Source organism: Brienomyrus brachyistius, chromosome 2, assembly GCF_023856365.1.
Source record: "Brienomyrus brachyistius isolate T26 chromosome 2, BBRACH_0.4, whole genome shotgun sequence".
Lineage (NCBI taxonomy): Eukaryota > Metazoa > Chordata > Actinopteri > Osteoglossiformes > Mormyridae > Brienomyrus > Brienomyrus brachyistius.
The window spans coordinates 1,470,929-1,498,218 of record NC_064534.1 but is presented as its reverse complement, the minus strand read 5'-3'; the positions used below and the strand labels follow the sequence as shown (position 1 = coordinate 1,498,218).

The 27,290-nt window shown below is 46.3% G+C and overlaps 1 protein-coding gene across 9 annotated transcripts in view; it reads right to left on the bottom strand.

Moving 5' to 3' along the window:
* Positions 1-27,290, bottom strand: part of LOC125728367 (citron Rho-interacting kinase) — a 57,524-nt gene that overhangs the window by 16,761 nt on the left and 13,473 nt on the right. For 4 of the 9 annotated variants that reach the window (XR_007389050.1, XM_049005378.1, XM_049005366.1 and 1 more), the window contains exons 2-22: positions 26,275-26,387; positions 25,817-25,960; positions 25,333-25,452; positions 22,420-22,590; positions 22,177-22,230; positions 21,705-21,758; positions 21,315-21,455; positions 20,912-21,037; positions 20,431-20,526; positions 16,756-16,872; positions 15,253-15,362; positions 14,880-15,054; positions 14,498-14,695; positions 13,812-13,865; positions 8,739-9,068; positions 5,903-6,096; positions 5,385-5,520; positions 4,634-4,738; positions 3,733-3,873; positions 1,592-1,699; positions 1,223-1,445 (exon numbers count right to left, since the gene is read on the bottom strand). Coding sequence is in view for 8 of the 9 variants with exons in the window: in XM_049005378.1 (XP_048861335.1) it covers positions 1,223-1,445; positions 1,592-1,699; positions 3,733-3,873; positions 4,634-4,738; positions 5,385-5,520; positions 5,903-6,096; positions 8,739-9,068; positions 13,812-13,865; positions 14,498-14,695; positions 14,880-15,054; positions 15,253-15,362; positions 16,756-16,872; positions 20,431-20,526; positions 20,912-21,037; positions 21,315-21,455; positions 21,705-21,758; positions 22,177-22,230; positions 22,420-22,590; positions 25,333-25,452; positions 25,817-25,960 (2,797 nt within the window). In the remaining variant the exon portion in view is untranslated. Of the gene's footprint in view, positions 1-1,222; positions 1,446-1,591; positions 1,700-3,732; positions 3,874-4,633; positions 4,739-5,384; positions 5,521-5,902; positions 6,097-8,738; positions 9,069-13,811; positions 13,866-14,497; positions 14,696-14,879; positions 15,055-15,252; positions 15,363-15,630; positions 15,689-15,836; positions 16,484-16,755; positions 16,873-20,430; positions 20,527-20,911; positions 21,038-21,314; positions 21,456-21,704; positions 21,759-22,176; positions 22,231-22,419; positions 22,591-25,332; positions 25,453-25,816; positions 25,961-26,274; positions 26,388-27,290 lie in introns of those variants that run through there. The other 5 variants (XM_049005388.1, XM_049005382.1, XM_049005397.1 and 2 more) reach the window with 2 other exon arrangements.

Genomic DNA, 27,290 nt, shown 5'->3' with positions numbered 1-27,290 from the left:
GATGTGTCATTTAAAACAACAGCTTCTCAACTGGTTTAGCCTCAAGACCCACATTTTTCCTGTATCGTTAAATCACGATACAAATTTTTAAATTATTAATCAAATTTCCAGAAAATAGTGCCATAATAGTAAATACACTGCGTGGAAAAAAAAATGAAAAAAATCGCCATTTAAATTTATATTAGCAAATACTTAAGAGTCAATGACTGGATAATTATTACAGCTCAGCAATGTTATGCAGCAATAAAGTGAAGTCAGCTGAGTACCTGAATCTACTGACTGGCCACGTTACACCTCTATCCATCAGCAATGGATTTTTTCTTCCCTGCTGGCATGGGCATATTCCAGGACAAGGATGCCACCATACATACATTGGGTTTGAATTGTCAAAGAGTGGTTCAGGGAGCATGAGGAATCATTTTCCCGCATGACTTGGTCACCACAGAGTTGTGACCTTAACCTCACTGAAGGTCTTTGAGATGTCCTGAAGGAGGCTTTATAGAGAGGTTCGACTCACTCATCAATACAGGATCTGAGTGAGAAATGAATGCAAATCTGGGTGAAAATAAAGGGTGAGATGTTGCATAAGCTTGTGGAAATGATGCCATGTCAAATGTGCACCATAATCAAAGCGAAAGGCGGCCCAACGAAAAATTCAAATGGCGACAAATTTTTTTGACCGGACAGTGTATAAATAGTGCAGTAATAGTAGAACAATGGATGCATGCACTGTTTAAAAAAAATCCAACAGAAAAACAAATCTTAATGCTTTTTTTTTTATCACACACTCCACAACCCAATGAAAATGGTCCCTCGACCAACCAGTTGAGAAACAGTGATTTAAAAAGTGTGGCTTAGTAAACTGATACCCCTCCATGCCTGGAGGCTTGGATCCTGCCCCTGCTCGCATTGATTTCTTCCCGCAGCCAAAGACATGAAGTTAAATAAACTGGTGTTTCTAAGTGACCCACCTTGCAGCATATGTACGCCCTGACTTGGACCTGGCCTGAGATGTCCACAGAGTGATTATGGAAAATGCATTGCTGAATATTTCACTTGTACTAAAGAAAAGCAAAGCTTCACTGTCCAGTGTTCAGTCCAAAAGTCGAAATTAAGTAGTGTTGTTAGTGTTTGTCACAAGATGTTGGATACTGTGCAAATCAGGCTAAAGCCCATTTGTACACCTGAGCATTGTGGGATATACTCCCGCAGCCGTCTGTACCTTCCTCGCGCAGGGAGCGCAACTCCAAGCGCATCTTTTGCAGAGCCTCCTCCAACTCGGAGCAGCGTGCTCGTTCTTTGTCCAGCGCCGCTTTCATGTCGTTATACTGCACAGATGCTGGAGCTTGAGCTGGGATCTGGGTCTGAACATGGGTCTGGACCTGACCCTGAGACTGGGCCACACCAGAACCCACAAGATCCTCACGGCGGCGGCCAAAAATACTCTGCAGCACAGATGAGCAAAAAGGTAAGATCACCAAGAGGGGGCCCTCACAGAGAGAAACAGCGCCATCTGTGTCAGGAGGCCAGCATGACAGGAGCAGACAGAACGTAACAGTGCCGGGCAGGGGCATGTGCTAACTGTTCTGACCTTCTTCTTCTTCAAAGGCTGGTCCACCTTGGACTGCAGGAAGTCGATGAGCTTGGTCTGCTGTGAAATAGTACCCTCCATCTTCACTTTCTCGTGTGAGTATGCAGCCTGTGGTGAACATGGTTCAAAGGCTGGAATTAGCAAGCGAGCGATTTGAGGAAGGTCTTGTTCTCCTGCTCCCCAGCTGCGTGAGTATCATGCTGCAGGGCGCTAGGTAACTCTGAGGCTCTTTATATGGCACTTAATCTGTTGAGAACATGTGTGCTCACCCAGACCTGTCCTTTTGACTGCAGCACTCTTCAGAAGGTTTGCTCTTTTCTAGTGCTTGTTGTACCTAAATCATTATATTACTGGGAGATGCACTAGTCGCGGACATACTGTGTGAGCGTCTCGCACAGTACATCAGGGCCCACGATGGCCTGAAACAGGGCTAATTAACTGCTCAGGTCACATTTTTGGAAATGGTCTTGTATACTGGAGCTGTTACCAAACTTTTGTGACATACAGTCGGCGTAAATATCTTTTCACACAAGAAAACTTCTTGCTTTTTCCCTATATCCCTAAGGAATATGACGGTCTCCTCTGATAGACACACTCATCGTTTTTCACAACAGATTTTCCCTCTCAGGGTTGTTGTTGATCTGGAGCACAACCAGAAAACGGCACGGCACAACCGGCGCATGGCACAGCAAGGTATGATACGACCAGAACACAGTATGAAACAACGCCATGACCAGCGCACAGTACAGCATGGCACGGCACGACTAGCAGACAACATGGCACAACACAGCACGGCCAGCCCACGGCACAGCATGGCACTCACGTCCATGTATTCATGTTAAGGTCACTTAGAGTCACTGCTTTAGAGTCACTGTACTACATGTCTTTGGAGCACGGGAAGGGACACAGAGAAAACAGACACACACAAGTGTGCACCGAGATGCACAGAGATGCACAGAGGTACATAAAGATGACAGGACTGCTGAGACATTAGCGCTATCCACTGGCCAATGAAGCACAGAAAGTCAAAAATGTATTCATGTAAGAAGATTAATATTCTTGTGCTGATGAAACATAACTTTCCTGCCAAAGTAATCATATCAGCTGTTATTCCACCGTAATCCAAAACGGTCGTCACTGGAATCACTACATCTGATTACAGACCCCAGAACAAAAGAAATACTAAGTCCATTAAATTCGGCAATTAAAACGTCTTCATGGCAAATTTAATTAATTAGCAGCATTAAACGGGCCCAGCACAAAACAGCCTCACTCGTTATGTATGCAATCTCCAAATGAAATCACTGTGAAATTAAATGAAATACGTTCAGCAGCTGTTCTTTCTGCCAAGGGAAAGTATGACCTGCAAAGGCGTTTCCATAAGGATGCCTTGGTCAAAAAAGGCTGGTGAGGTCCTTCAGCACCTCCTCAGGTGACAAGCAATCCTATCACTTGGAATTACTGAGGCTGGTCTCAAAAACATATTACAGAATCAATAAAATCACATCCTGCCAGGCTGAAAAAATCCTTCACAGGAAAAACAGTCTAATTAAATCAGAGCTTGTTATAATCTGTGAAGGAAAATGTGGAAGGGAAACCAGGATATCACGTCAGAAAATGAAACAGCCAGATGGACAAGAAAAGGGCCACCTGCCCGTAAATTCACAAGCCGAAGGAAACAGCAGTGTGCAGGATGGCAAGTTCACATATTTTGCGCTCTCCGTGTGCTGGAACAGGGGCAACCAGGCACAAAAAACGACGAGAGGAAGTTAAAATCTGCCGAAAGAAAAAGAGCACTGAGGAAAAAATCAAGCAGTGAAACAAAACTGTCCTATCCTGCAAAGTCTACATCACTACCATACAAGAACCACAGCTCGATACAGCAATATCTCACACCCAAGTAAGGACTTGGGTACTCTTGTCACAATAGTGTCATAGAACAGCCATGAGCCTTAGTGACCTGGGTCCTAAGCTAGGGACAGAAAAACTGCCTCCTTCTAGGATGACAAGCTCTGGGTGTGACCACATAGTCATGGACCAGTCTCAGAAACATTCAAAAACCCGTCTCATGCCGGTATTCCACCACGAAATAACCTAGGATTACGCACCAGTCTCTGCCCCCCACAGCCAACCACCCCCACCTGGATGTTCTCCAGCTGGTACTCCAGGTCTGTACGCTCTGTCTTCAGCAGGTCGGTCTGGTCCAGGGCGTCCTGCAGGCCCTGTGTCAGCCGGAAGATATGCGCTTTCTGCATGTCCATCTGCTGCTGCAGCTTGCTTTGCTGTGTAGGGGTGCGAGATATCTGTCAGTAAAGCATCTCTGACCATTGACCTTTTACCACTGTAAGCCAACAGCTACTTATCAAAGCCAGCTGTAAAATTATTACCATCATTGGTGATATTACAGTTTCTTACAGTCATTTTCACAATTGCCTCAATACCATGTGGACTTTATCAAACCTCTTCACATAGTATGCTTTACAAAACATACATCAGTACATATCAGTCACATTTCAATGCAAAAATGACTATTTTGCCAACTAAAAAACTGAATAAACTTTAGCTAAAGTCAGAATAATGTATCATTTCAAGTATATGTACAGCCTTTTTTCATCTACAGTAATCCAAATTTGAAATGAAAGTTAACTGTTTTGAAAAGAGTATCTCTGTCTGAAAAATATCCTGTAGTTGTACAGAATTTTGCTGGTGTTAAACATTGGCTGAGAGGTATTCATGAATGCTGGCAGAAGTGGTGATTGAATTTTTTTATCAAAGCAATGCAAAATTACACATAGTCTATTAATATGGTGCATGTGTTTTGAAAGTGTTTTGAAAAAGGCGACATGGTATTGAGACAAGTGTGAAAACAATTGTAAAAAACTGTAGGACACTGTTTTATTAAGAAGGAGCTGCAATAGGAAAGGAGTATGCACAAAGTTTCAGGAGAGACGAGAGAGTGGACTGGCTGGACACTGAGTGTGACTTCAGCCTTGTACCCCTGAAGCAGGCACTGTGGCGACGCGCCGTCCTCCGACCCCTCACCTCGTCCAGCAGTCTCTGCTTCAGCTCGCGCTCAGTCTCCAGTTTCTGCTGTAAGCTGCGGGCGTTCATTTCCAACATGGAGTGCTTCTTTTCCAGGTCGCTCAGCTGGTGGCAGGACAGCGTGCGATTTAGTACCAGCTTAGTCACATAGCACTGCTGTTACAGGCATCTGCTCATACATAACTTACATTGTTTTTATGTCTATTATTCTGTCGCTACTTTAAATGTCTTTCTGCTGTTACTGTTGATCACCTGGACTTGATCACCTGACATTTCACTGCTGGTTATGGTCTGACTGCCTTGCATATGACAAATAAAACCCTTGAATAACTATCTGCATTTAAACTTCTTCCCCTTTTTCATTGGACTGGCTCATTAATCCATCCGTCCAACTATGGCCCTGCCCCCAACATGACCCCAGGGGGTGGGGGGGGCCCTGATCAGACTTCCCACTTCTGTCATTAAGCTGCTATGGTCTTCAGTCAGCAAAGGAGGAGGGAGCTACTCGCCCAATTCCCACCACAGCCCTGCAGGCCCCCCGCACTGAAGATGGGAAACCAGGAACCCCACTGTCTGTCCCACCTGACCCGCTGCAAGCCGCACCGCCTCCTCTGCCCCCCCCCCATCACACGTAGCATCCCGCATCAGGGCCTGAACCTGCTCCTCATCGTCGGCAGTCTCGTGATTTTTTTGTTTTAACGTTACTTAACCAGGCAGGAGGGAACAGGGAGGGACTGATAAGGGGACCCACTGTGTCAGAGAGGCTCTCAGCTTTTAGCCTCTGCTCCTTCAGTGCCTGCTGCAAGGCCAGGATCTCCGCCTTGTGTTCCTTCACTGCCAACTCCACTGCCTGGCGGGACTCGGTGCTGCGCTGGTCCGCCCGCACCCTGAGCACAGAGAAAGCATAAGAGGGGCTCAGCTCATAGGCTCTGAACAAGCTCTGCAGCTTGTTTGAACAGTCACTGGGGCGTGTGTGGAAAATGATGTGCGTGTGAGCGTGGGGGTGCAGAGAGTGGCGCCGTGGACCTAGCGTGGACTGGTGTTATGACCCCAGCTTGGGGAAGAGCTATAACAGATGGAGTGAGATGCAGAGATGGGGAGGTGGGAGAAGTAGGGGAGACAACAGGTCGAGGGTAGATGGCAGTGATTATACTGGCAAAAGGGGCAATACAATAATACAGTATGATAAAATAATACAGTAATACAGTGCTATACAATAATAATCTGGTACTGAGTTTCGGAAGTGAGTGAAATTTACTGCAGCCTGACCTGCTCTGCTTCTCGCTGTCCAGCAGCCTCTGCAGCTCCCGGATCCTCCTCTCTGCCTGGCCCTTCTCTTCCTCCATGGCCGTGCGCCACACCTCCCACTGCCGCTCCTTCTCCAGCAGCTCGTCATTGAGCGTCTCCAACTCCAAGACCTGCTCCTCCAGCATGGTGCACGTTGTCTTCAAGGTCTCGATGTTCTGCCCAGGGAGGAACCCGGGTTTACGGGGGTCTCGTGGGCTCAAAGTGATGGGCGTGTCAAACAGGGTCATCACTGTGATCATCTTGGGTTTATTTATTCAACGCTGATCTTAAACCGGCCGGTTATGCTGAGGTCCAGCTCGCATCATTTTCGAAACAGATTCATTCCCCAGGCTGTGGGGGGAAATGAACCCTTCTGCCCACCCCCACTGAATCACTGACCTTCCCACTGTACCAGACACTTCTGTTCATCATTGCAATCTTTCATTTGCACTTTTCTTTTTGCCTTTGCACCTATGTATAAATAAAAAGACAATCTATTATTTATTTACTTTCTTATTTAACAATAGATGCTGTTACACCTTTAAAAACATACTATGAAAGAGAGTTGCTGCTAAACAGATTTCTTCATGCAACTAATCCCTGTAACATTTACCATGGATCATCCATCTATCCAACCATCTATCATTCAGCCAGATGCAAATCCCACCCAGCAGAACCATTTCAGGTATTAAAACTCAGGTAAAATGCGCCACTTGAGAGTATTCTTTTACTAAATTCCATCAGTTATATTTCATTATTAGAAACTGTTATCAAGGTCTCCAGGGCTGCTAACTCACACACCTGGCTTTCAGATTCTCAAAGTCACGCAAGAAATCTTATGTCCAATTTATATTTTTCCATTATAAACCTAATATTAGTTGCAGCAAAAGCTTTGGGCAGTTGGGAAACCCTGCAGACTGTTACATACGTGTAAATGCATGTATATGCATATGCAGACTCGCCTTGAACTGAAAATCTCACTCCAGCCTGCTGACCAAAGTTGCCAGCCCTGGGTCTCATTGCTAAATGCTAGCTGCAGCACCAGCTCTGCGGTATAAGGTGCATCTAGCTAAGCACATTACACAACGGCTTTCTTTTGGTAGGCGGCTCGAACTAACACACACTGACAGATGCAGATGAACGGGCCTGAAGCACAGAAAGCCAATATACTGTAGTGCAGAAGCTCATCAGTGTTAATACAAAATGCTAAACATGGCTCCTGAGGATTAGCTCTACACTGTCTTTCAATGCACATATTAAAATCTATAGCTTATTTATACAAATATTCATTAGCATGACGACTCAGATGCTTGCCAAACACCCATCTTGCACAGCAGACATGACCACTGATCCACTAAGCCTGTAACCAGTAAGTCCTCAAATCATCAACCCTCCCCATCTCCTCATTAGACATTACAGTGGTATGAACCAAGCAGGTTTTATCATATTGGAAACACTGAATGGACCACAAGTGGTTCGCTTTCTGAAAGCGTAGTCTCCATTGTGGTATTTATTGTCACGGTAACTGATTTTAACACCGCCAACAGGACCCCCGCCTTCACAGCTGTAATCTTGAAATCTGGAAATTGACTGCAGACTGGTAACTGTGGATCATGGCCATGACTGAGGAGTCACAGCATGTTCACAATACAATGTGTAGCAGCCACAGAGAGTGGACCCTATATCCTCAGCTGAATTACTGAATTACAGTCTCCCCAAACACAACTATAAGGGGCAAGAAAGAAACTTAATTTTCCATAAGGTCAATAGAACTCCTGAATTATCAAATTCCATCAATTTTCTAACTGCAACTCATTGGATTACCAAACACAAATTATAATTACTTTTTAATTTCTGTTCAGTTCTTTTCCGATGCATACATACTGTACATTTGCCCGCAGCAGGTGAGGAATCCATCAAAAGTCTGCTGTAAAATTTACACACTCTCAGCCAATGGAGTTACGATCACAACACGCCTCACTCTTACTCTTCAGTTGAAGCTCTTGCCTTTAGGGCAACAGCAACATGTTATGCAACCGTGGGGAGTAACAGACTGCGTGATGTACTGGTGCCCACTCATGTTCCCTCCCACTGGAGCACAGCGGAATAGCCAGTCTAAAGCCAGCCACAGAGCGAAGTGTCCCCAGAGTAATTCCATGCAAGCTTTTAGCCTCGATTCACATGTTTACAGGACTGAGGTGACTATGTACTTGTTTCTGATTGATGAGGCGATAAGGATGTACCCATTTCTGGTCGTTCAGATGATGATGATGATGTACCTGTTCCCAGTTGTTGAGAGGATGATGATATACCTACTTCTAGAGCTGCACAATATGAAATCTCAATTTCCTCTCGATTATATGGAACATGTGCAATAATCACCACAACTTTAAATGACAGGTGGAACATTTGTCTGGACGCCAGCTTTTCAGTACTATACGGACGTTTACTTAAACCCACAATTTACTAAGCAGATTATTATTATTCCTAAAATATTAGTAATCTATATACATTCCACACATCATGTTTAATAAACACCTGTTTGTGGATGTTGAGTTGATGATAATGAACCTGTTTATGGTCGTTGAGATGATGATGATGTATGTGTTTCTGGTTGTTGAGATGATAATAAAGTTGCATTCATTTGTGGTTGTTAAGGTGAGATGATGATGTATCTGTTTCTGATTAACGATGATTGATGGTTGATAAAATGATGTAACTGTTTCTAATTGTTGAGATGATGACGATGTACCTGTTTCTGGTTGTTGCGATGGTGACGGTGATGTATGTGTTTCTGGTTGATGAGATGATGACATACCTGTTTCTGGTTGTTGCGATGGTGAAGGTGATGTATGTGTTTCTGGTTGATGAGATGATGACATACTTGTTTCTGGTTGTTGCGATGGTGACGGTGATGTATGTGTTTCTGGTTGATGAGATGATGACATACCTGTTTCTGGTTGTTGAGGTGCATCTCCCGGTCAGCCACCTCCCTCCGTAGCCGATCCACATCCTGACTAAGCTCTAGGCGGTCTTCATTCTCATCCGATGCCTCGTCCAACTGCTTGGACAGGTAAAAGTTCTGCCGGTTCAACTCAGCATTGTCTTGTGTCAGCTGTGTGAGCTGCTCCTCCAGATCAGTGATCACCTGAGAGGAAATCAGATGGAACACAACATTTATGACCCAGGGCATTCTGGACTTTTGGAACAGTGTCTGGGTCAACACCTGCTTTTATTTATTACTATAAAGAAGAATCACTTAAGTGTCCCTAACATGAAAGGAAGACCCTGTTCATTAGAATATAAAACAGCAAAAATATCCCATAATAAATCTGATGTGAATAAAATTAATGTACAACAACAGTTTCATGACCCTCTCTCAGTGGTCACCAGCCTTGCTCCTTAAGACCCACCACCCTGCAGATCTTAGGTGTAGCCATAGTTTAAAACACCTGATACAGATAATCAGGTCATTCAGTTGCAGATTAGTATTAGAGCCAATTTAGCTTCAACATAACTGGCTCTAATATGTATTTGTATCAGGTGTATTAAATCAGGGTTGAACCTAAGCTCTACAAGGAAGAACAACTTGTACTTACATATCATTAGATACTCGAAAATCACTCCATCTTTGAATTACAGTGAATATTCAAAAAAATTCACTTCTACTTCTTCTTCCTTACCCATCTGCAACTTCTCCAAAGAGTCAATTTTATCCCAAAAGCAGCATGATGACAGCAGTGAGTTGTGTGTAAATACATGTACATGCATTTCAGTTTTAAAAGCAGAGGACCTGCAGACTTGTGTTTTTCATTCTTTTACTTTGCAAAGAATGTGCAATACAAAAAAACATCAGCTCAAATGAATGATTTATTATCATTGATGATAATGATTAAATGGGAACAAGGTTTCCAAGGCAACAAAGCAGAGTCTGCCGAGGGTGTTTTGAACCTTGAAGACTACACGCTGTGAGTCCTACGCCCTTCAGCTTGATGTAGAACACCGACGGCTTTTGCCAATACTTAAAGGCATGAGTCAGCGTGGTTGAAATGCATTTGCCATGCAGAGCAAGAGAAACAAAGACAAATCCTTTTTGGTGCTCACTTCACAAGGTCAACTGCATACAGATGAAGCAGGGCTTTAGCAGTGGGTGGAGCAGCATTGAGCTGTACGGCACAGTAAAAATATCCCACTTACAGTGGGAATAAAGCAGAAAACTATATAAAGTTGCTCTGGAGATAAATATAAAGAAATAAACTTTGCTGTTTGTGTTGCTGTTGTGCACAGAACAAAAACAGCTGCATGGAGTACCCAGCCTTCATAGAGGAAGGGAGTGAGGCATTCCAAAGGGTTCTCAGAAGATCTCAATGCACATCTGCTGTACAATGGAGGTGCCTGGAGACTGGGAAGCATGACCTACAGATCTCAACCAGTGTGATGAATTAAATTTTGGAGCATGTCTTGGAACATCCATTAAAAACACAGGTTTGAGCACAACAATCCTTATAAGCGTACATGGTATTGTCAGGATCAGCCCTTGTCTTGTCCCGTTCTATTCATTGTTTGGCCAACAGGTGTCACTAGCCAGCCATTCTTTTCTGTATTGTTACTTGCCACAGTCCCTAGTGTGTTCTCCTGCTCCCTGGAGCACCGTGTGGCTGAATGGGTTGAGCATACGGCTGAAATTTTCCGTCGTGGGCTTTGTTGGACATTTCGAGTGTTGTTTTTCCTGTTGGTAGTTATCGTGCATTTATGTTATTTATGTATGGTGTCTTGTTTTTGTGCCTTTATTAGTTTTCCCTTCTTCTATTTAGTTTTTTTTTGTCATGCCCTGTTCCTTGTAGTATTCTTGAGTCCTTCTTGATTGTCAATGACCCATACATTTTCATCATTATTACTAACTATAGTGTTCGAATACTTGTCAATGATCCATACCTGTTTCTTGTCTAACCCTAGTTACAGTATCTATGTATGTGCCTATCCTTCCCCCGTTCCTCAGTTGAACATTCCATTTACCTGCCAGTCCCTCACTATGTGTTTGCTTTATATAGTTTATAGTTCTTGTTTTCCTCTGGGTTTCTTGCTGTTTCTGTTTCAGTCTTTGTTAGTCCTGGTAATCTACCTCATCTACCAATGGCCCTAGGTGAACCAGACGAGCAACAGGGCTGGCTGGGAATGTCGGGATAAATAGTCCTAGCAAGATACACTTAAGTGACACCTTCAGAAAAACCTCTCGCATGTGCTGAGTAAGCCCAGGAACACTGAGCTTGATGGAACTGTGTTCCAGGCCTCAACCGTTGCAGTGGTTGCAAAGGGTTTACAGTCCAGAAGAGCTGCATCAAAGGCAGTTGAGAAGGTGAAAAGCTTGTGCATGGTAGAAATTTGGAAAGGCCATGGAGAGAGTCTATCAGGCATCCCCAAGGATATTTTGGAAAACTGTTCAATGCTTCAGGAGGGGTTGTGGGACCTTGCTCAGACTGTGTTCAGCCAGAATGGGGAAGAGCTAACCAACTCTGAGGGTCAAGGAGTTGAAGGAACTCCATAATCCAGTGGATATGCCCACTCAGCAGAAGGCAGTGTTGGAACCTTCAACTGGGTCAGATAGAGACTCTTACTAATGCTGAATTTTCTGCGATGGTCCTTAATAGTGGAAAGGCCGCAAGGGTAGATGTAATGTGTCCAGAGATGTTAAAAGTATTGGATGTTGTTGGTGTGATGTGGCTGTTGTGCCTCTTCAGTGCTACATGGAAGGCAAATAAATGCCTCTATAGTGACAAACAGGGCGGTGGTCTCGGTAATCATGCTTATCAGCTTCATTCTATGTCTAATCCAGGGTACTGGAAAGAAGACTGGGTATTCGCTTCTGGCAAGGATGCGTAATAAGATTCAGCCAGAGGTGACATCCTGGCTATTTGCAGATGATGCAAGGCTTCTAGTATTATGTTACCAGGACCTTCACCATGCACTGAAGGAGTTTGATGCGAGGTGTGAAGCAGCAACAATAAAAATCAGCAAGAATAATTCCAGGGCAGGTGCTATCTTGTAAGTGAGCAGACTGCTACTTATAAGTGAGTGAGGGGTTTAGTGCCCTTCGCAAAAGACCTTGGGGTACTGTTTACAAGTGATAAGATGGAACGTGAGACTGACAGGCAATGGAATGGGTCATTCTGAAGATATAAGTGAATTCAAGTGCGATACTGTCATAAGATGCCACCATTTCAATACGCAAGTTTGTGATATTTCTTCCCTGTTAGATATTACACGGTCAACTTAAAGTGGCATTATTGCAAGGTGTTAGTGTTTAGGAACAACAGATACTCAGCCATGAAGTGGCAGACTACGTAAAGTAACAGAGCGGGTTCGCCCAGTGCTGAGGCGAATAGTCTGTAAAAGTCACCAACACTAGATAACTGCAGAGTTCCAACCTTCCTCTGGCATTAACTGCAGCACAAAAACTGTGCACTGGGAGCTTCATGGAATGAGTTTCCATGGCTGAGAAGCTGCATGCAAACCTCACATTACCAAGCATAATGCCAGAGGAAGTGTCAGATGGAGGGGTGTAAAGCATACCACCACTGGACTTTGGAGCAGTGGAAACATGGTTTGTGGAGTTATGAATCATGCTTCACTGTCTGGCAGTCTGATGGACGAATCTCTGCAGGTTTACTGGGCTTACCCTGCTTGACACAATGACGAGTATGTTCAAAATATCTTGAGGGACCTGAAAATAGGACCACCGCTCCTTTGGATTGAGAGGAGCCAGCTAAGGTGGTTTGAGCATCTTATACGATGCCATCTAGTCAGCTCCTAAGAGAGCTGTTCTGGACACATCCTACTGAGAGTATGCCCCAGGGCAGACCAAGGGCATGACGGAAGGATTATATCTCACCATCTACCAAATGGCTTGGGAACATCTAGGAATCTCCCAGAATAAGTCAGAGTCCATGGATAAGGGAGGTCTGATTTGACCCACCTGGTAGTCTGCCGCAGTAACCCTCATCCAGATAAACAGAAGTAGATGATGATGAATGTTATCTTCCAAAAAAAAGGTAACTAGAAGGGCGGCATGGTGCCTAAGTGGGTAGCACTGTCTCCTCCATCTTGTGGAAGTTACATGTTATTCCTGTAGTTGCCTGGGTTTCTTCCCAGGTGGTCTGGCGCCTTCATGGTGACTCAAAATTAGTCTATACTGTGTGAAGGAGTATGTGTGCACAGTGATGGACTGGCCACCTATCCATGGATGGATAGTATTAGCAAAACCAGTTTCTAGCAAAACAACAGGTGGCATTACTAAGCACCTAATAAACAATGAGGAGAAAATGGGAGTTAGCCAGCCAGTGATTGGAAGTGCAGGCAGGTAACACAAGTGTAAATAACTGAGTTACATAACTGAACATATTTAAGTCCCTTTGAATAAGACTTAATTTGGCATAGATTTCCTTAAGGTCGATTGGTACCCTTAACTTTTTCCCCCCCAACAGCATCAGATAAGTAACTGTGGGGGAGGGATCACGTAAAGATATAATTCACTGTCTTTATGCAGCCAAAGCAGAGTGAAGAGCAGGCATTCTTGTTTTCTTGTGGTCAGAGGGAATTGATTTCAGCTGTCTTATCAAAACATGATGCACAAGGTCTTAAGAGGGAGGGTGGGGCAAGAAGGGGAGCAATGATTTTGTGTTATTATAGTGCATTTAAAAGCAAAACAAACCAGCCTTGTGTGTTTACACAAAGTCATTTCACAATGCTACCTGCACGTAAATGGGTTCTGAGAACCACAAAATCTCACATTAATAGATAATTTCTCATTTGAGATAAGAAATTCACTGGACGGCTAATTTAAGGGACAGATGCCCCCGGGGTAATGGAAGCCAGTGCAGAAGCTGTCACATACCGCACAGCTGTCCCGAAGGGCATCGAACTTGCGCTGAATCTCATCTCGGTGCGCCTTGAGAAAGCAAGAGAGGTAGTGCTTCAGGATAATGGCTTTTCACATGGACTGCTGTAACAGTGGTGAATGCTGAAGGATGCCTCAGAAATGGAGGCCACTGTGAGGCTGTATATTTCAAAAGCTGGACATTCTGGTAGCTGCCCTGAGCAGCGTACACTCCTGAAATTCACTAATATTCAGTATTCTGAATATTACATAACGCTTTATGTTAACCATACCTTCTTAATACATTTACTATGCATTCACAGAACATTCAAAAGCAGCATGTGAGTGTACCTTAACATTTTAACTTACCTTAACAGCTTTAATACACATTAATAACAAACATTATATGATTATAATGTTTGTTATTTTAACAGAATGTTTGTTATTAACGTATAATAAAGCTGTTATGTTAAGATGTTATGTTATTATGTTAAATTACTATATGATAGTGGACGATATAGTAAACCACAGCGCCACCATGCATTTGTGTAGACCATGAAAGTGAATATTCTTGTAGACTTCCAAAAAACACACATGCTAATATACTAGCAATATGGCAGGCTTCACTATAGTTACAGTGGCCATTCCACAGGGGTAACAGTACGGTGGCTGAGGTGCCATGAGAGTGTCATGCCAGCCCTCACCCGCAGGGCCGTGATCTCCTCTTCTGCCTCTGCAGTGGTCTCCTCCAGCTCAGTCTTGGCCTGCTGCAGCTGGATTTCCAAGGTGTTGCGTGCTGCTTGCAAGGCACTAATCTGGGACTCTCGCTCCTGCAGTGACAGCGTGAGTTCGGTCACCTGCCGCTTGATCTCTAGCTTCTGTTCCTCGTGCTCCAGGCCCATCTGCCAAAGGAAAGGTGGACCAAGGGTTCACATTGTCAGAGTGCTCAGTACACGGAGCCCTATCATCCTCCGCTATGAAGGCCCATCATGCCCATCAGAATTGTGCTGAACAAAATGTACCTATTTATCTACCTATCTGCCCATGCTAGGCTGCGATTTCCCCTAATGTCCTCTGCTCCCTCACCTCCCTCAGCCGTGTCTCCAGCTCCAGCAAACGGCCCTTGTTGCTCTGCTCCTGTTGGTTCATCTTCTCCAGGTGCTCCTCCAGCTTTGCATTCTGTGCCTCCAGCTTTCCTGCCTGCGACTCCAGGTAGAACTTCTGCTGCCTCAGCTCTGAGATCATCTCTTCCTGGGCTTTCCTGGGGAGTAGGTAGGGGAACATCTTGACACATAACATCAGAGAGAGGCCAATTCACAATTCCCAAAGCTGAGGACATGACTGGAGATACTGGAGACACTTGAGTGAATGAAGACCAAAAGAAGACAGGGTGGAAAGTGCCAGTCCATCCCTCCTCCATGTTAGAAGACTACAGCTGAGCCATCACTCTGACACTCACATGTTCTTCTGGGTGTAGATGTTGCTATTGGCTGCTAGTTTGTTGGCCTCTGTAAGCTCAGCAATCCTCTGTTCCAGGTTCTTCATCTTGGACTCCATGGCGTTGATGGTCTGGAACAAATGACAGAGACATACTCCATGCTGTCCATGTTCTACAATCACCTGAATTCATATAGAAAAGGTCATTTCAGCTCTGCTACTTAGTGCATTAGCCAGTTAACACAGTAAACTGCAACTTCAGGAACTGTTCTTGTACAGGAAAAGCATTTCTCTTCACCATTCAAACCCAGCGCCACCCCCTTTTGAGGAGAATGCTGATGCATCTTAAATCTGGACACCTTCAGCTCCCCATAAGCGCAGGCACTGCCTCCCTCATTACCTGAATTATGTGCATCTTAAGCGTTTTCTGGCAGGCGTTATGCACAGATGACACAACCCTGAGGATCGTTTGAGGGGCAAGCAAAAAAAAAAAGCCATCTTATTGAATACTGCCATCTCCAAAGTCTATGATGAGAAGCAGGACAATCTGTTCTCTCTCTCTCTCTCTCTCTCTCTCTCTCTCTCTCTGACGCAGTGGAGCTCTACCTGATACAGGCAGACTGCACAGCCGCAGTTGTGTGAAGGAGAAAAGCTCTTAGTTGAACTTGGCTTGCCTTCCAAAAGTTATTTGACCTTTGACCCACCACCAACGACAGGAAAAACATGCTGATACACAGGATCAATCACTAGGCACAGTCAGGCGCTGCCAAGATGAGCCTCATCAATTACCTTATTGAGGAAAACTGGTATAAGATTTAAGACCCTATACCAAGTCAACATTTTGTAGGGGGCAACCAACTACAGTACCTCAACTGCCCATTCACAGCATATTCATTCAAGCACTGTCCAACCTACCATTCAATACTATTTTCAGAGTCACTACAATGGAATCCCGTGCAATACTTTCTTGGTTCATAATGCAATGTAACCTGTTTTGTGATTTAGATCAATAGTCTCCTGATTCTCCCTGCAAAAGGGTCCATCGGCCCTCGGTGGGCCCCCGATTCCTGTGGGCCTCAGTGTGGCTGCACTGCCTATAGTTCTGCCAGTGACTCGAGGTGCACTGTAAGCTATATTTATGAATGAAGCGGATTGAAAGAGAGAAATTAGTATATAGTTTCAGAACTTCGTAATTCCTACACGCCTTTAAATAATATCACACTGTTTTGTTTGAAAGCAGGTAAAGACTACATTATTTTCTAGTACTTTCTTCCCAATTAAGTGAAAAATAGCCTACCCCCACATAAGATTTTGAGGATCAAAAATAGCATTAAAAAACTAGATTTTAAGCTTTACATTGAACTACAGCTGAGGCTATATATCTATCAGTAAACGACAATGTTGCCCACTTTGACCTTCATTTCTTCCATTAATGCCTATGCCTCTGTGCTAGAACATGCTGTATGTTTTGGCACATACTGTGCACACAGTGGCAGCTGTCTTAATTACAGCGGCAGGCCCTCACCGCCTTCTGCTCGCCGAGGAGCTTGCACTTCTCCCGGGTCTCTCCCTCTTGCTCGGCTTGTTTGGACTCCAGGGTCTCCTTTTCAGCCATGTCCGCCTTCATTTGGGCCTCGAGTATCTGGCCATGGGAGACAGGTGGAACACCAAGTCAGGACGTACCCCAAAGACACGTGAGGACACGTCAGGACGAACCCCGAAGACACGTGAGGACACGTCAGGACTAACCCCGAAGACACGTCAGGACTAACCCCGAAGACACGTCAGGACGAACCCCGAAGACACGTGAGGACACGTCAGGACGAACCCCGAAGACACGTGAGGACACGTCAGGACGAACCCCGAAGACACGTGAGGACACGTCAGGACGAACCCCGAACACACGTGAGGACACGTCAGGACTAACCCCGAAGACACGTGAGGACACGTCAGGACTAACCCCGAAGACACGTGAGGACACGTCAGGACTAACCCCGAAGACACGTGAGGACACGTCAGGACTAACCCCGAAGACACGTGAGGACACGTCAGGACTAACCCCGAAGACACGTGAGGACACGTCAGGACGAACCCCGAAGACACGTGAGGACACGTCAGGACTAACCCCGAAGACACGTCAGGACGAACCCCGAAGACACGTGAGGACACGTCAGGACGAACCCCGAACACACGTGAGGACACGTCAGGACGAACCCCGAAGACACGTGAGGACACGTCAGGACTAACCCCGAAGCACACTGACAATCAACAAATGAGACACATATTTTTATTCCTTTTGTGTACTTTCCTAATAATACTTTTAAAATTAGGGAAGCACCGACCCCAGTTTTTCTGTCCCAATACCTGGGTTCTGGGTATCGGCCAATTAAGAACAGAGTACTGATCTGACACTGCCAGTGTTTACATACATGACAATACAAATAAATGAATTGATAGATAATGTGTGTCTGTGTATGTTTTGCCTTTTTCAACCTTTACATTTTTCAACTCAGTCATTTATATCAGGATTCTCAGTTCTCGGTTGTAAAGGTCTTTACAGAGGAACAAAACGTTTACTGTAAAGGCTGATTTATAGTCATGTGCGTTGACTCGATGCCATGAGTACAACGTAGCCATGGGCCTTACACTATAGCCCGACATGCACCACCCAGAAATGTAAGTACATGTCGCGGAACGCAAGATCTGTGATTGTGATTTATATAGGAGCGAGAAGGCGTACACCCAGGTGTACTTATATTGGTGATTCACCAAGAAACGTTAGTTATTTAATGTTAGATATAACTCCATGTACTCTGTACTGTCCTCCTCTTGACCCTTTAGCAGAACAAAGCCTACAGTCTGCTGTCGTCGTCCCTTATCTTAATATACGGCCAAATTGCTGACACCCTCTGCTTATACTCGTCAGTGCTGGTGTTGTTGGCATGTATGATTTCAAGATACTGAAAGTTGTAACCCTTCTCTGCGAAATAAGTCAAATTAAGTAGCTGGCCTACCCTCCACTATTTCATTTGTCCATTTTCAAAAACCACTCATCCAGTTATCCCAGCAGGCTGTGTGCCAGTTAAGGGCACAGATCTTTAGGATGGCAGCTCAAATCCAGGAAGTGTTCTATGGTGATCCACTGGTGCTATGATCTGCCATCAGGACCCATTCAGGTGTGGGTATTTAGCCTTAACCTTGGGGTCTTGTTCATGAGTGAGGGAAGGATGGAACGGGAGCAGTGAGGCACTGCATCGGTCTGTCATGGTGAAGAAAGAGCTGAGCCAAAAGGCAAAGTTCTCAATTTACTACTCAATCAATGTTCCTACCCTCACCTATGGTCATGAGCTGTGGGTAATGACCGAAAGAACGAGATCGCAAGTACAAGTGGCCAAAATGAGTTTCCTCCGCAGGGTGGCTGGGCTCTCCCTCAGAGCCAGGGTGAGGAGCTCGGTCATTCGGTGGCTGGGCTCTCCCTCAGAGCCAGGGTGAGGAGCTCGGTCATTCGGTGGCTGGGCTCTCCCTCAGAGACAGGGTGAGGAGCTCGGTCATTCAGTGGCTGGGCTCTCCCTCATAGACAGGGTGAGGAGCTGGGTCATTCGGTGGCTGGGCTCTCCCTCATAGACAGGGTGAGGAGCTCGGTCATTCGGTAGCTGGGCTCTCCCTCAGAGACAGGGTGAGGAGCTCAGTCATTCGGTAGCTGGGCTCTCCCTCAGAGCCAGGGTGAGGAGCTCGGTCATTCGGTGGCTGGGCTCTCCCTCATAGACAGGGTGAGGAGCTGGGTCATTCGGTGGCTGGGCTCTCCCTCAGAGACAGGGTGAGGAGCTCGGTCATTCAGTGGCTGGGCTCTCCCTCATAGACAGGGTGAGGAGCTGGGTCATTCGGTGGCTGGGCTCTCCCTCATAGACAGGGTGAGGAGCTGGGTCATTCGGTAGCTGGGCTCTCCCTCAGAGACAGGGTGAGGAGCTCAGTCATTCGGTGGCTGGGCTCTCCCTCAGAGACAGGGTGAGGAGCTCGGTCATTCGGTGGCTGGGCTCTCCCTCAGAGACAGGGTGAGGAGCTCGGTCATTCAGGAGGGACTCAGAGTAGAGCCGCTACTCTTCCATATTGAGAGGAGTCAGATGAGGTGGCTCGGGCATCTGCTTAGGATGCCTCCTGGACGCCTCCCATGTCCCACAGGGAGGAGGCCCCAGGGAAGACCCAGGATATGCTGGAGGGACTATGTCTCTGGGAACGCCTCGAGATTCCCCCGAAGGAGCTGGATGAAGTGGCTGGGGAGAGGAAAGTCTGGGTTTCCCTGATGAGACTGCTGCCCCTGCGACCCGACCTCAAATAAGCGGAAGATGATGGATGGATGGATGGATGGATGGATGGATGAATGGATGGAGCTCCAGTAAACCAGCCAACACATTCTTCTCCAATCTCCCATAACATCTAATTCTTTACAGGACTTCAGTAAGCCTGTGGCCTATCCAAGGAAGCATTATGCACTAGACAGGGCTCACCCTGAGCAGAATGCTAACGTTATCAGTTGGTTAAAAAATGTCAGTTGTAAATGAAAATGCCAATATTTTCAATGCAGTACGAGATGCATCTGGTAGAGGGAGCTCACATACACAGGGGCAATTTAGAGTCAGCAGTTCTGGTTAATAACATGGCCAGACTGCGAGAGATGCTAGGAGAACACACTGCTGAGCCACCACGCTGCCCAGCTTCGTGTTGTTTTGTTTTAACCGGTAATCTTAACTGGCAACCACTCCCTGAAAATTTAGCAAAAATGACCCCATTTCTGACCGCAGGACGTTACAAGATGTACACTTCGTTCTGCCAGGATGCACTAGTGGTGCAAATTAGCACAGCACCCAAAATGCTTCTTGCCCGGGGTATGGTGTTGAACAGCAATGCCGAAATGAACCTTATAAATAAAAATTAACGGGAGGGGGGGCGACGGGAGTCAAGCCAAACACAGCCCCAGTCTGCCACTAATGATGTTTATATCAGGGGCAACCAGTAAGGTGTAAGATGAGAGGAAACAGACTGCAGAGCACACAGAATCAGATACCGGTAACAAATAACTGCACAACAGCACAACTGTACATTAACCGCTGAAATGTGGTATCGCCTGCCGGAGCTCGCAGACACAGCCTTGCAGGCTAAGGCTGCCCATGGCAGATTTTGTGAGGTTGGACAGGAGCACTACCTTGATCTTGTCCTCGTAGAGCCGCTCCTTCTGCACCAGGTGAGCCTCCATGCGCTGGGCTGTGGCCTGAGCTTGCCGCAGACTCCCCTCCAGGTCCTTCCACGGCAGAGTAGAGGGCAACCGTAAGCGTCAGCACAACCACAACAGACCGACAATTCACACGTAATGATGTGAAAAACGACGCACATGCACGCACACACGCACGTACACGCCACACGCTCACTCGCATATGCACTTGAAGTGTCTGTGCTTGCAATCTGTCGCTTTTGGAGCAGCGACAAGCTGACCACAGAGCCAGCAGAGGTATGTGGGATAGAGAGCCGCCTGGCAGAGCACTGTGACTGAAGGGTGGAGGGAGGACAAGGCCCGTTCCTGCTCCCAGAATGCTGAAGCTAATCTGGGAAGAAGGGGTACTGAGGGGTGTTGGTGGCGGCTGTTAAAGGGGAATCAGCCAGAAACAATGTTCTCCGCTGTTTCTCACCAGGATCCTATCTGCCATCTGCTGTATCTGTTGGGTCTTGATCTGCATGTCGTCTTTCAGTTTGTTCTCCCTCCTCTCCACCATCTCCAGCCTCTTGACCTGGTTTTCCAGGGTCTTCCTGCCTTCCTGTGAATACACACACAGATAGTGTGGTGCTTTAGACTGTGGACCGGTCACTTGAAGGCGGTTTGTTCCAGGAATCCTGTTGTAGTACCCTTAAGCCGTGCAAGTGTTCAGTCAGTTATCCAGCTGCATAAATTGGGTAAAAATGCTGTTACTTTGAGCAAGAAAAAAAGAAAGGCGGCGGCCTTCTGGATGCCCTCCAGCCTGTCACTTCCAGTTCCATAGCAGCATCATCACCATCTTATTCGGCTTCAGGGGCCACAGTGGACGAGTGACCCACCTCGGTCTCTCGGAGGCGCTTGCGCAGGCTCTCACTGGAGTCCTCCCGGCTCTGCACTCTCTCCAGCTCTCTCTCCAGACGCTCCTTGGCCTGTCGAACGCTCTGCAGCAGCTCTGTGGCTTCTGTGCTGGCCTTCACCGCCTGCCTCAAAGCAACGTGGGCAGAACCCACCAAATGGCCTTTTCATTTGCCTGATAAATGGTCACTCATAACAAACAGAAAATCCTCCCCCTGCATCAGCTGGCCTGTGCTTAACGAGCAGCAGCATCGCACAGGTCACATGACAATCAGCCTATGTAACAGTCAGTTGGTCGATCAAAGACCAAGCTGACAGGTGTGCAGTATGTATCGGTGACGCAGTCCGTTCACAGAGCATCAGTGGTAAATTACCTTGGCCAGCTTATCTTGGAGCTCCTGGACTTTTGTCTGCTGCTCCGCGTTGGTCTGAAATCAATTATGTATCCAGTCAGCATAAGAAGGCTTAAGGTGTGACAGGGTGTCCCCTCAGTGTGTAACAGACTCCTCCTTTCTGTGTGACCTACACACCTCATTCATTATCACTGACCTCTCCTGGCCCAGCTATGCTCAGTGATTTAATGCCAATCCTTACCTCATTCTTAGTCTTACTTTAACATCTTCAACAATTTTCAGTGTTAAGGGGAGAAGAAAATATCAGTCTAAAAGTATTGCAAAGCAAAGGCCACACATATTTCACATTCTGGTGCTGCAAAATCACACAGCGATATAGCATTAGTGCTCTTTCTCTTCTGATGAGAGGGCAATAAAGGCCCTTGTGAGCAGTAGGAGCGAGCATGGCACTGATGGGTTAGCTAGCACCTAGGAAGGCATCACAGGGCCTCACCTTCTCCAGCTTTGAGAGCAGCTCCTGGACCTCTGCTTTGCCTTGCTCCTTAGCCTGTGAGGCACAGTAAGCAAGACAGCTGAAAAACACCCCCATACGACTAAAAGGACACTTATTTGAAATAGGTACCATACCATATAGGATCACTATGGGATGCACTAGTTAGACACTAAGGAAAATTTGTACACATTTAAAATCCTAGATAATCCAGTGGCAGGGTGAGAAGCTTCCTCTTCACCCGACCTTCTGCATCTTCTGCTGGTAGTCAGCTGCTTTCCGCTTCAGCTCCTCGCTGCTCTGCCGGGACTCCTTCAGCTCGGACTCGTACAGGTCGCTTCGGCGACGAGCTGCAGACAGGTTTTCCTCCAGCTGCCGGATGGTCACCCGCATCTCCTCCAGCTGTGCATGGTACTCCTGCAGGATCCATGGAACACACAAGTCAGGATGGCAATCACGGCTACCCCAGATACCAGATATGCTACATGGACACCTTTGCCAGGAGTCACATGCTGTCCGAAGGTACGCAACCATTTCAAAGGGTTAGGGTTAGAGTCAGGGTGAGGCATCTCTGCTGGTCCGGAAGTTGTGGGATGGCACTTAGTATCAACTGCTGGTTCCAAACTTTCTTTGTAGCACTGGGCAAAGTGCATAAGCTGAGTAGCTGCATTGTCCAGCTGATAAAGGGGAGAACTGATTACTGGTAAAGAGAAGTAAGCATAGAAATTTGGCACAAATGAAGCAAAGGAAAAGGACAGGAAGAGAGATGGGCAGCAGCTTGCAGAGCCACTGCGAACCTGAACAGCTGCTGGATAGTGTGAGTGCCAGATAGCTGGTCCATCAATGGATAAAAATGCCAAGCCACTACGATTAAATGCGTCAGCTCTGTACAGTAACAGGATTTGAAAAAAAGGATGAAATATTATAAATCTGCCAACAAAATCAGTAACATCCAATTAAACTATCTATTCCATTATTCATGAGAAAAATTCCCTGTATTTATTGCAGAATATGCATAAAGAAACTATGTTTAGTTTTGGATTTATATTTAAAATAAATTATTGTAGCTCTGCAGTATTGGACTGGCTAGAATTGAATCACAGCAATGTCTTAGGGTTAGAGTCTATAATGCCAACCACACAAACACACATATCCACATTCAGTTCATGGTTCATTTTAGGCAAGATTTACTGGCAAATATATTTCATTTATTTTTTTTTGTCCAAGGCAGCATCTAAGTGAGGAAAGCTTAGGGCGAGAAAGTAGGATCAGCCGGCAGCCCTAGACAGCTGGTGATAGGGACCTCGTTCAAGGGCCCAGCAGTTACTCTGACAGCTATTGGATTTGAACTCACAAGCTTCTGGGACATGGGCACAGATCCCCAAGCTGCTGAGCTGCATACAAAGATGCTAACAAGCTACATTAAAGCCTTTATAAACACAGCCCTGACTGGATCAGGCTCCAGACCCACCATGTCTCTGCGCTTGATAAGTGATACAAAAGCTCAATAGATGAAAATAGGCATTTTCAATTATTTTGATGAACTAAGGGACATCGTTGAGTGCTTTTTCAATACTTTCTTAAGAATGCAGCTAAAGCCAGGTACAGTTATTACCAGCAGGTTGTTGTTTCGGTGTTAGTTTTCTTGGACTTGGGCAGTGGGTATCCCAGAGACGTTTTGTTATGTTACCGTGCCAAGAAGGTAAGGTGGAGGAGGAGGAAAAGCGAAAGGTGCAAGATGTGGCAGGGCGGCTCCAATGTACACATTGTATGGAAAGGCTGAGAGGGGTTTGGGGCAGGCTGTATAGCACTGGCTGATCCCCACAGCACTCCAGGTCAGAGCCACCCTTCTTTTTGGCTTCCCACTGACGTACCCCTTTCCCTGAGCTGGCTGGTGCCGCAGGTCAGCGGCCTACATGCTCCCATGGTGCCAGCAGCTACGCACGGCACTCAGGCAAATACTGCGACACTCACCTGCGAATTACCTGAGTAATAAGTAAACGCAGAGTGTCTGCCAAATGACAGATGAATAAATAAAGATAAGCATCTCTTTTAGTGAGATGTGAAATGCGGTGGAATGAATGCGGAAACAGGCACATGCAACCTTCTGAAACAATGCAGGAGGAACAAAACTGCAGCAGTGGCTACAAAGTCAGGTGTTTCTCCCCTGAGGGCGAGCTCTGGGTTACAGGAGAGTGGGGAGAGATTTTCAGCATGCAGTACTCTGCAGTTTGGCCCCACACAGGCCAGGCATGGAGGTGTTTAATAACAGTCCAGTCAGGGGTGTGGGGGTGGGACGACCGGGGGCCGAAGCACTCTGCTCCTCTGTAATTAACGCCACCACGGCTGGGACATAGGGGGCCTTGCACCACGCTTCATTTCTGCTATCTCCACCAGCAGGCGCGTGAGAGATGGAAAGGTCACACATCACACTGGGGCCCAAGAAGGAAGCGTTTAAAAATGAAGAGGAGAAAGGCCAGGGAAAAAATGCTAAGCAAAAGGACCTGATTCATGTTTGGCACAAGGTTTGGAGCTATTCTTTTCCTGCAGGTGCTGAAGCCAAGGTGTGGTGACAGAGAACAAAGAACGAGACACAAGATAAAGCACGGATTTTAACAGGGTCAGGAGACTCATCGGAGAGCCACCGAGGTCGATTTCCCAGCATCAACCTGAAGCCTCAGATAATAAAGCAGGTTTGGGGAGGAACTGGGGGGGAGTGGGAGAGACTGGGAGGGAGTGGGAGGGACTGGGACAATCTTGCCTGTGCCATTCGGAAGCCGGGGAGTTAAGACTGGGAGGGGGTGGGAGGGACTGGGATGGACTGGGACAACCTAGTCTGTGCAATTCAGAAGCCGGGGAGCGAGGACTGAGAGGGAGTGGGAGGGACTGAGTCAACCTTGCCTGTGCCTTTCGGAAGCCGGGGAGCGAGGACTGGGAGGGAGTGGGAGGGACTGGGACAATCTTGCCTGTGCCATTCGGAAGCCGGGGAGCGAGGACTGAGAGGGAGTGGGAGGGATTGGGAGGGAGTGGGAGGGACTGGGAGGGTGTAACCCGAAAGTAAGGAACCTAAAGACACATAAAAACACACAGAGGTGAACACAGGCTGCCCTGGGATGGAGCCCCAGGAAGATGGTGCAGCCTCCATGTTAGGGGCTCTACCTGCTGCTTGATCTCCTGCAACTTGTTGCTCTGCTCCCGGATGTCATGGAGCAGCTGAAGGGCCTTGCCATCCTCCTGGGAGACCTCCATGCGCGCCTGCTCCAGACTGCGTTTGAGGCTCTGCAACATGCGCAACCCACATAGACACACACACACGTAGATAAACATGTACGCTCGCATATGTGAGTCCCAGCTGTGCCATGCTGTTGCATGATGTCCCAAAACCTCTAGAGCCTCCACCCCCCAATTCGCCCCCCCACCCCACATTGTGTATCAGCAGTGGGCTATGAGGTGCTGGAGAGAAGCACACCGTCATCCATGATGCCAAATTGATTATTTTTGGATAACTGCCCGCAAAGGCGCAAGAAACTCTTGAGTGGTATCCAACCTACTGTAAATGTGTGTGAGGCGCTGCCCAGCCGGGCTGCTCCGCCCACAGCCAGGCCGCCCACCTGCCCAGCTTGCCTGCCTGCTGCTCACTCACACTGCATTCCGTGATGTAGGTGGCCAGGTCCTGCTCCAGGATGCTGCGCTGTGTCTCCGAAGCCTTCAGCTCCACATCCTTCTGCTGCAGCACGGACTCCAGGTCAGACATCTTGCGCTGCACGCGGGAGATTTCCTGCTCCATCTATCGGGAAGCAAGGGCAGAAGATCTCACCCATGAACGTCAGTGTAGTACATGGCGTATGGTAGCTATAAACATTCCCATTCTATTGTTATCAAAAGTGACGAAGACTGCAAATCAAATCTGACAACAGAGACAGATGGAGTGCTGGCTGTGATTTTCAATGACCGGTCTCCACGCATCTGCTGCCTCCAACGCTACACACCACAAATCTGATTTATATATTAACATCAACTGGGCTTTTGGTAGCGGTAATTGGCCCCCAGGTGCGCAGAGACCCACAGGGGGTCAGCCCAAACCACACAAGGGTACTCTACCTTGTAGCACAAGAACCTCGTGTCTCATGAAGTTCTTGCTTGTTTATGTGAAGCTTTTTTTGGCCCCCAGGGAGTTGGGGTTTATTGAAGAGCGAAGGCCGACTGCTTTCAGCCTTAGAATAGACAGAGGGACACAGGAAGAGAGAGAGAGAGAGAGATAGAGAGAGAGAGAGGAGGATAAGGAGATTATTACACTGAAACTACAGAGGACTTTTCACCGATTTTTACACAGAAATAACAGGGACTCTGTAAAGCTAGTGCAGACTTCAAAGATCATCATGCAGCCCATGGAAAGTTCCGCAGTGAGAGCGTTCTTGCTATACCTCCTACCACACAAGTATGAAGAGATGACCTTAATGTTACATCGCACATTCAGAGTGTACATACATGGTTGATTAACTATGTCATTCCTAAATCACTATTATTATTAACAATAACAATAATAATAATTGGCTTTTATTACTGCTTATATTTACATCAATTATTTGATAAATATACTTTAGATTATATCTATCTATCTATTTATCTATCTATCTATCTATCTATATCTATTTCAGTATTTCATGGATGCCAGCTGTAGTCAGCTGGCTATAGTGAGATTTTCAATTTGAGACATCTCATTTACACGGATAACAGTTTTATTACCATGTATGTAGTCTGTAGGGTTTACAAACTACCCTTGATGTATATGATCTTATAATATTTAAGATAACGGTGCCAGAAAAGAAAGGAAGGATCTGACCTATTTAATTCTGATACATCTTACGTCGTAATGACTTTTATTCTAAATTGTACAACCGCTTGGGTCGATATCAAATTGAGACACCCACCAAGGAAACATGTGAATGACATATCATGGTTATCAATGCGGGCCAAATAATACAATCATTTAATGGAGGCGCTTCACACCAAAATCTCAGTATAATCCTACCTTAAAATCAGTCTGTCTTTTTTAAAGTACTGACCAAATATGAATCATTAACTCGTAACAATACAAATACATTAGCGCCATCATA